Source organism: Triticum urartu, chromosome 3 (assembly GCF_003073215.2).
Source record: "Triticum urartu cultivar G1812 chromosome 3, Tu2.1, whole genome shotgun sequence".
Classification (NCBI taxonomy): Eukaryota; Viridiplantae; Streptophyta; class Magnoliopsida; order Poales; family Poaceae; genus Triticum; species Triticum urartu.
Genome location: NC_053024.1, coordinates 232,103,549 through 232,113,779, shown reverse-complemented (window position 1 = coordinate 232,113,779; position 10,231 = coordinate 232,103,549). Strand labels below are relative to the sequence as shown.

The window sequence follows — 10,231 nt, the reverse complement described above, 5'->3', positions numbered from 1 at the left end:
TGTTTTATAATCATTTTATATCACTTTTTGGCACTAACCTATTGACATAGTGCCAAGTGTCGGTTGCTGTTTTCTGCATGTTTTTTACATCGCAGGAAATCAATACCAAACGGAGTCCAAACGCAGCGAAACTTTTTGCGATTTTTTTTTGGATCAGAAGATATCCAGTGGGCCGAAGAAGCACCTGGGGGCTGCTCCGAGGGGAGCACAACCCACCATGGCACGCCCGGAGGCCCAAGCGCACCCTGGTGGGTTGTGCCCACCTCGGGTGCCTCCTAAACCGACTCTTTGCTCTATAAATACCCCAATATTACAAAAACCCTAGGGGAGTCGACGAAAATCAATTCCAGCCGCCGCAGAGTCCAGAACCACCAGATCCAATCTAGACACCATCACGGAGGGGTTCATCACGCCCATTGGTGCCTCTCCGATGATGCGTGAGTAGTTCTTTGTAGACCTACGGGTCTGTAGTTAGTAGCTAGATGACTTCCTCTCTCTCGTTTGATTCTCAATACAATGGTCTCTTGGAGATCCATATGATGTAACTCTTTTTGCGGTGTGTTTGTTGGGATCGGATGAACTTTGAGTTTATGACCAGATCTATCTTTTTATCCATGAAAGTTATTTGAGTATTCTTTGATCTCTTATATGCATGATTGCTTATAGCCTCATATTTCTTCTCTGATATTTGGGTTTTGTTTGACCAACTCAATCTATTTATCTTGCAATGGGAAGAGGTGCTTTGTGATGGGTTCGATCTTACGGTGCTTGATCCCAGTGACAGAAGGAGAACCGACACGTATGTATCGTTGCCAATAAGGATAACAAGATGGGGTCTATTTCTATATAAATAGATCTTGTCTACATCATGTCATCATTCTTATTGCATTACCCCGTTTCTCTATGAACTTAATACACTAGATGCATGCTAGATAGCGGTCGATGTGTGGAGTAATAGTAGTAGATGCAGGCAGGGGTCGGTCTACTAATTTTGGACGTGATACTTATATAATGATCATTTCCTGGATATCGTCATGATTATTTGAAGTTCTATCAATTGCCCAACAGTAATTTGTTTATCCACCATTTGTTATTTTTCTCGAGAGAAGCCACTAGTGAAATCTACGGCCCCGGGGTCTCTTCTTTAATATATTTGCCTTTGCGATCTATTTTCCTTTGCTTTTATTTTTAGGTCTATTAAACCAAAAATACAAAAATACCTTGCTGCACTTTATTTTATTTTACGTTCTATCCATCAATTATTACAACTCTCTCACATCCGTTTGCCAATTTCTGGCGCCGTTACCTGAAAGGGATTGACAACCCCTTTAACACGTCGGGTTGCGAGTATTTGTTTTTTGTGTGCAGGTGCTATTTACGTAGTGTTGCTTGGTTCTTCTACTGGTTCGATAACCTTGTTCTCATCACTGAGGGAAGTACCTATCGTTGTTGTGATGCATCATCCATTCCTCTTTGGGAAATACCGACGTAGTTCTAGCAGACATCATTATGCCACATGATTCTACCCTACGACGTCTATGTGGGACTGGCCATAGGAAAAAAACATTAATGATGTATTTTCTTTTGCGAAAATTCTTGTATTACTCAAAACTCAAGAATTGCAATCATGACGTATAATATCAAGGACTTCTCTGAGTCCGGACCCAAGCCATACCATAGTACGAACTTGAGCCCTACCAAAGTTGGCCATTAAATGACTAGCTAGATTTTGACTACGTCAAATATGAGTAATACAAGTACCATGTTCCGCTAGATTGTCCTTGATCTCTTTGTCAGAAAAGCAAATTTTGACCTATTCGTAACGACACTCAGCGATGTCTTTGTTGAGACACTTATAATTGATATTGAATCATCAAAATATGTTTACCTCGGTGGCACATTTCTTCTCTTTTTTTAGGGATGTTGCAAGTTTCTTCTGAAATGCCGACTCCGGATGCCCGTGTCCAATTTTTTAAAGGCACACGAAGGGATTACATAATCTTTTTTAAAACATGGAGTATACATAATAAATTAGAAACAACTAGAAAAGCATATGATCCTCCCTTGTAGTAAAGCAAAGGAGGTCTGGAAAAGGTTGGGGATGGATGATATTATTGATAAAGCTTGCGAGGTTGACCGTGTTGGAGAGGCGGTGCTGGAGTACCTACTACTCCTACCAGATCAATATTTGTGGATAATGGGTCACCATAATGTGCGTGAGATGATTGCTATCTCAGCATTGTATCTATGATAGGAAAGAAGGAAGTTGGTGTACAAGGAGAAAACTCAAAATGCACTTCAGATTTCAATGGGGATTCTTGCTCTTACCACAAACTTTGTTAATGCATTACCCCCAAGGCGTTTATTAAAAAGGGGGTTGGTCTTGTTCTCCTAGAGGTTTCGTGAAACTCAACGTTGATGCTTCTTTTGATCACGACCTCTTTAGGTGTACAATGGGACCGGTCTTGAGAGCGGGTTTATTACTGAAGGCAATGGAAAGATAAACTATTGTGCGGATGTGTTGATGGCGAAAGCTTTAGCTCTTAAATTTGGTCCAACGCTGGCGCAAAGGGCGGGATGTAATCATCTTATTATAAATTTGATAATCTGGAGGTGATTGATACTGCGGGAGCAGCGGCAACATTTTTTGATGATTGTTTTTATTATGCCTGTGATTTCGTTATTACTAGTTTTGAGCACTGTAATAGAGAAACAAATAAAGTAGCTCATGAGCTTGCTAGATTAGCTAGATTTTCTTTGACTTCTGATTGGTTTGAGGAACCTTTAAATGAAATTTAATGATCCTCGCAAACAATGTATCATTTATCACAAATGAATAATTTTTCTGGGTTTTTCAAACAAAAAAAATGGACGCGTCTGGCTAGCGACCGTTGGCCTGCTAGCGCTCGCGAGCGGCCGGACGGGCAAGGTAACTTTTTTGTCCCCACTATTCCCATAAAGGAAACTTCGTTCCGACTCCTAGAATATGTGAAGAATCAGAAAACAAAAGCCGGTCGGTATCACGTGATAGCTCACTAACTCCCGAAGCCTCCACGCACCCCTCGCCCACACTTCCTTCTCCACAGGGCCCCTTCTTGTTCTTCACAACAAAAGAAAGGGTCCCAGCCTGGATCCAAAACAGAGCTATCATGGCAAAGCAATGAACACAAGAACGGAAGTGGTAAAGAAGAGGGAGGAGAGAGGCGTACCAGGCAGTCTCCATCAGGTAGCCAGCTTGTGACTGTCGTTCAACATTATCTGGTTCATTACTCTCATTCGCTTGAACAATATCTTGGGGTTTGCAAAAAAAGGCAGAGGTGATTAGTTATCATTACATACAAATATTTGTTCTCTGGAAAACTAGATTAAAAAGTTGAGGATGGCAACTTGATATCTTGTTTGTTCTGCAACTAGGAATGCTGGTTGACAATTAATGAGATATTCTTGTGCAACTAGAAATGCTGATGATGCCAACTAATGAGATATTCTTGTGCAACTAGAGAGGCTGAGGATGTCAACTACTTGGATAATGTTGTCCAACTAGAATTGCAGAGGGTGCCAGCTAAATAGATACTCTTCTGCAACTAGAAAGCCTGAGGGTGCCAGTCATTAGATACTATTGGGCAATCCTCAAAAAATTGAAGTGTTGGCGCCGCCTCTCGCAGCGCCGCTCTTCTTCTACCTCGAGCTGCCTCCCACAACTCTCCTTGGGTTCCTCTCTTCTTCTCTTCTATGGTTTCTCTCAAGAACACACACAACATGATGAAACTACACACACGCGCGCGCGCATGTATACCAAGGAAGAAAAACAACTAGCTTTTGCCGAGAGGTACTCTTCCTTGACAACCACAAGTGCTACATCTTTTCTCTTGAGCCCTCATGGCCTCTATTTTTTCATTGCTCAGTGTGACATATATATAAATAGACTGTTGGCCCTCACGCACATCCTAGCCGGGCCACTAAGTCACGCACGAACTAACAGGCCGCCACGCTCGGCCACTAACAAACTAATCCATGCATGCACTACCACACTCACTAACTGGCCTTATCCTACTCCAGGAATCTCTGTAGGATCTTAACGACTATGCATCTAACCACCTCAACATGCAGAACTACATGCACGGCCAGTACTTGGGCAGCCTCATGAACGGCCACAGACCCAACCAAACTAGCATGTATGTAGCTGATATTGACTTGCCGGATCGCCCGGTTCAACCTCTTCATGCAGCCCGTCATGCTCCAGCCTCTCACGTGCTTGCTGCATCACACGGCCATGCTGCCTCGCGCAGCACTGCAGCCTCACGCTGCTATCGGCATCTCGCCGTGCTCGCCGTATCGCACGAAAGCCCAACATCTTGCCTCCTCTGCATGTTGAGCTGAAGCTTCACGGGATAAACATCAACCTACACTAGACTACATGCTAAACGAAAATACAATGCAGATACATAATCAAGATTAATCCTAACATTAAGATGGGATTAATCTGAATTCTTGTGCAACTAGAGAGGCTGAAGATGTCAACTACTTGAATAATGTTGTCCAACTAGAATTGTAGACGGTGCCAACTAAATAGATACTCTTCTGCAACTAGAAAACCCGAGGATGCCAAGTCAATAGATACTGTTGGGCAATCCCTTAAAAAAAATTTAAGATGGGATTAATTTGAATTCTTGTGCAACTAGAGAGGCTGAGGATGTCAACTACCTGGATAATGTTGTCAAACTAGAATTGCTGAGGGTGCCAACTAAATAGATACTCTTCTACAACTAGAAAACCTGAGGGTGCCAAGTCGTTAGATACTGTTGGGCAATCCTCAAATTTTTTTAGATGGGACTAATCTGAGTTCTTGTGCAACTAGAGAAGTTTAGGATGTCAACTAGTTGTATATTATTATGCAACTAGAATTACTGAGGTTGCCAACTAATTAGATACTATTCTGCATATAGAAAGCCTGAGGATGCCAAGTCATTACATACTCTTGGGCAATCCTCAATTTTTTTAAGATGGGACTAATCTAAGTTCTTGTACAACTAGAGAAGCTGAGGATGTCAACTAGTTGTATATTGTTGTGCAACTAGAATTACTGAGGTTGCCAACTAATTAGATACTATTCTGCAACTAGAAAGCATGAGGATGCCAAGTCGTTACATACCCTTGGGACAATTTTAAAAAACTTAAAGATGGCAACGTTGAGCAAATGAGAAAGTTGAACACGCCAATGCTTAATTAGTCCTTCTGCAACTATGTATGAAAATTAATACACTTGGCTGCCTGTATGTATGTGGAGTAAAAAATATTCATGGTGGAATTTTATGTTACTCAGCGGCTGCTGCAGAAGATCTGGCATCTACCCCTTTGGATACTGCCTCCGCGCGCACCTTTCTTCTCTGCAGTTTTACTAAGAGAAATCTTTCGCCGCCCTAAAGTTGTATAAGAAAAAAAGGAACAAGCATAAGGGGTTGAGAAAAAAATTAGACATGTATGTGTGCCATATAAAAACCTAAAGGACAAAAGAAAAATGAAGGAAAATAAATTCCAAAGGACTGCTGTTCTCCACTCACATCGTCACCCTCTCCATTCCCGTCCTTATCATCTCCATGCGGCTGCCGCTTAGCAGCCCTTTTTGAGTTCCGTCGTGAGATCGGATTTGCAGAACCCTACAATGAACAAAACATTGGGATACTAAGAGGGTATAAGAAAAGGGCATAATAAAATGTCAGAGGATAAAACTCAAAAAATTAAAATGCTAATAGGGTAAAAATAATAAAAAATGGGAACCTCTGTTTCATTGTCAGCCACATCTCCTTCTCCAGCCATTTTGGTCTCTGCAAAAAAAAATACATCTATACAAGTTGAGGATACATCTCCTTCACTAGGGGCCGCATCTCCTTCTACAAACATTTTTGGTCTGTGAAAAAAGCAAACGAACAAATTATTCGAAGCAACCAAATGTATAAAGAAAATAATGAGCATAAACAATTGATATAAAAAATGCCATGAGGTAAGCAACTCATGATGGTTTTTTAAAGCACACCTGCAAAACAAAAAAAATGTGTGCAACTCGATGCACGGTATGGCCAACTGGGCACTTATGAGTGTGCAACCAAAAAAAATCAGCATACACACTGCCTAACATGTTTTAGGCACCGGAGCCAAAGCTAAACTAGCCGTCAACCATGCAACTAGATAGCCCTCCCCTATGCAACTTCTAAGTGTGGCTAATGCAGCTAGGATATGTACTACGTTGGTCTGTAAACTCCTGTACACCCAAATACCCTGCAACTAAAAACCCACATACATTGCATGAACATGGTTTACACAACGTATCAATTTGAATACCATCGACTGTGCAACTGGTTAGCCTTCATTGTGCAACTTCATAAGTTGGCTAGCCAACTAAGACATGTATATGTGTCATCCAACTACGTTTGCGTTCATGTGTAACTATTACAACAAACTAGCAACTGGTTACTTATATGCATGCGACTTATGAGAAAACAGAGAAACCACACGGATGCATTTACGAGAAAAGGAGGTCAATAATGTAATGAAGCTCTACAGAGAGTATCATGTTTAACGAGACAATTGCAATCTAGGCAAGAATAGATGGGTCAAATAAGGATCCTGAACCATATCAGTAGTGACAAAATCTGAACAGCTCGCCATGAAAATCCAACTCAACCCCACCACTATAATCCTAATCATCGTACAAACCCACCATTTATCCTAGTCGACGTAGCTCCTTGAGAAAGATGCCGAAACTCCTGTATAGATCAACACTCCAATCATCAACGCTCCAAGCATCATACCGGAGATTGACTAGTAGGATCACAAAAGTGATGCATCTGTACATGAATTTGACTACATTTCCTGAAAAAATACCTAGAAGAGGTTGAGTTAACAATATGTGAGTTTGAAAATGTTGTTCATATTTCAGTACTAGTACTATTTGGGTAGGGTATAGACTAGACAAGCATAAGTGGAGGTGAATTAGATGTCTGAATAAAAATTGTCGATAACATGTAGATGAACTGCACAGACATCAAAAATCTTATTGCTCCCATCAATATCCGGCAGATTAGACTATAGTTATTAAGCTACAAATTTGTATTTTCTACTCCAGCTGCCATAGAAAACCCAAGTTGAATCAACATTGCAATTAAATTTCCCGTGTCCAGACTACTAAATATAGGAACTGTCCAAAGTAAATTGATGAAGTAGGAAAATGACAGAGTATTAATCAGATTTAGATCCAACAACATTCATTCCTGTAAATCCAAACAAGTTCACGGCTGAATCATCTCGAAGAGAGAGAGAGAGAGAGAGAGAGAGAGAGAGAGATCACGGAGGTAGCTTGGGGGAAGGGAGATAAATAAGTGGAGAAAAGGAAAGGGAATACTGCCTGCATGTAGGCGGCGGAGCCCTCGCGGCTAAGTGTGAGGAATCACTGCTGTGCCCGTCGCAGAAGATGAGTCACGGCGGCGCCGGAGGTTGGGGATTGCTTCCTGCGGCGGCTCATGGTGGCGCCTTGGAGGGAAAGACGTGAAACCTGCTGGGGTGGCGATTGGCAATCGCGACGACGAGTTGGCGTAGTCAGGAGGCGGCGCGAGGGAGGAGGCGGGGTGCACAACGACGGTGGTTAGTGGAGGAAGAAGGTCGTGCTGCTCGAGAGTGGATAAGATTTTCCTTTTTTTTAGTGGAGAGATGGACCGAGCATGTGAGGTCGCTGTCCATTGTCGCGCAGCGCGGCCGCTCGGTCTCGTGAAATAGTGCGCATGCACTTTTAAGATTTTAGGGAAAAAAATAGAAACAACTAGACCTCCATCTGGGCTTCGTCATAGAAAGGGCCTCCAACTGAGCTACCTCCCCAGCCAAGCCGAAACCCTAGGCAAGCACGCAGCCGCCGCGTATCCCCGACCGCCATAGCCGCGGCTCTACGTTTCAGCCGAAATCCGGTAATCCCCGTCCAGAACACCAGAACCCGCGGATCGAAGAGGCGGAGAAGATGACGCAGAAGCAGACCATGTTCAAGGGGCAGACCAAGAAGAAGTCCATCCCTCCCAGCCGCCATGGCAAGGCGCCCCACATCCGCAAAGGTTTGTGCCCCAGCCGACTGCTTTTGCTTTTCTGCTTCGTTGATGGTGCCGTATGCTTGCTCGCTTGTTTGTTTGATTGGCTGGTTGATGGATTCCTGTAGGGAAGAGGGCCGTGAAGCCGACCAAGTGCACCAAGGACATGGACGCCGACAAGGTATGTTATAGCTTGTAAATTTATCGCCCTATCTGTCAGGAGTCAGGATGCGCCGTCTTCCGTTAGGAAAATCAACATTGGTTGTTGTAATTGGGTTGCACCAGAGGCGATTGTGTAGAGAGGCTGCCACGAATGCCAATCTGAACTGACTGTTTCTGAATTTGTTTGCCAACACCTCTAATATATCTTACATCTTACTAGCTGTTGTGTTTTAGTTGATGGTTCAGGATGCCTCCAAATTAATGTATTACCTGTCTCCTGTAACACCTGATGTGGAATTTGAGAACTGTGATGCTTGTCGACATTCTACATATCTGCCTAGCTCTGGTTTAATCCATAAATTCATACTACTTGCCATTTTAGCTTCATTGGGTTTCCCAATTTCCATTTATCACAACAAGACTGGTATTTCATTTGACCATGTAAAGTTTGTAGCGTCATACTGTTACGAATCTTGATTCGCGATGAGATAAGTTGGGTGGGGTAAAGGTCTGTAGACTGGGATATTGCACTCGCCCCCAACAATCCAGCGACAGGGCTCGTCCCTGGCCAGTGTCTGAGGCTCAGAGAACTTTTGTTTATTTCTTTGCTTGTTTAAACTTGTTACTACATGATAGTCCTTTATATAGGACGAAACTTGATTCACAAGTACGATCCAGATTCATACTCGCAATAATCCAGCATGAAAACTGGATGATAATTGACCTGTGTGTGTAGAAGACAATATTTTGAACTACCGATACTTAGGTTGAAATTTATTTAGCATGATTCTGTATGCTTTCTTTGTGTTGTGAGCTCCAAAAAATCAGTGTAATATCAGTAACCCCTTTCATCAGTGCAAGAAAGGCGTTAGATGTATAGAGTTTACCCATTCTACAGTGATCATCATTGTTGTATCTATTGTCGAAGACACCCATATACACGCAGACATAAATCTTAGGATCCATTTATATATTTCGCGATGGTTGTTTTGGTGGCGTTTTTCATTGTAGCCATAAAGTTAGTTTGTCTCTTTATTTCTGTACAGTCTATCTGTGTTCTTTATCACAGAGTGTGCACACCATGGTAACATCATTTTTTCTCTCATTTCCTTTGTAAGCCGTACTACAATACTTTCCATCCAATATGACCAATAGCGCGATCCTTTGACATTTGAGTTTAACAGTAATGCTGTGAATCAACTAGTTGGCAATAACATACTGTGAACCAACTAGTTTGCAATCAAGAAAAAAAGATCAGGCCTTTGAATTTATCATAACTTCTAATTTAAAACATTATATTTGTTTAATGATCTTGTAATGTGGTTCATATATTGATTTTGTTTTTGCTAACAATCAATACAATCTATGAATTTTCAGGACCTCACAAAGTTCATCAACCACGCGAACGAAATAAAAGCTGCAAATAAGGCTAGCAAAGAAGGTGGTGACCTCAGCATAGTGAAGTCCGACGCGGATACTTCCAACTCGAAGCAGTAGGCTGGAGGCTTATGCTGCTTACTGTGATGCACACTACAAGATCAGTGTGTGAAATGATCCATATATCATGTTTTCATGAAGAGAGTATGTTTCGTTCACTCTACATTGTAATCTGTAACCAGTTTTGTGAAATCAAATTTTGTTCTGTGAATCTCTTTTCGGGATGCTAAAAGGCTAGATTATCTGTAGCCTCCCCAAAAACCTTCTCCGATGTCACTTTTGCGAGTTACCACAACTCTCTAGCCCGTCTCTCAAAATTGTATAACTTCCAAATCTTGCTTGGGATCTTGGTGGGAGTAAACTTCCTTTCATAAACTGCCGCCAAAGACCAAAGAGGAAAGAAATTATATGAGACCAGGTCTTACGGTTAGCAGGTGAGGCCCACCCTGATGGATGACACGTGACATTCATAAATCTTAAAGCATCTAATTTCTTCTCCTGATTTTAAGTGAGGGATGGGGTAGATGTTTTGTGATTTGTAAATGCCATGTGTCATTCATCAG

The 10,231-nt window shown here is 42.1% G+C and overlaps 1 protein-coding gene across 1 annotated transcript; it reads left to right on the top strand.

Annotated features, from left to right (window-relative positions):
• Window positions 1-7,799: 7,799 nt before the first annotated feature.
• LOC125543714 lies at window positions 7,800-9,879 on the top strand. Its single transcript, XM_048707171.1, has 3 exons — window positions 7,800-8,096; window positions 8,198-8,250; window positions 9,609-9,879. Exons 1-3 carry the CDS (start codon window positions 8,006-8,008, stop codon window positions 9,726-9,728), a joined length of 264 nt encoding a protein of 87 aa, XP_048563128.1. The 5' UTR covers window positions 7,800-8,005; the 3' UTR covers window positions 9,729-9,879.
• The last annotated feature ends 352 nt before the right edge of the window (window positions 9,880-10,231 follow it).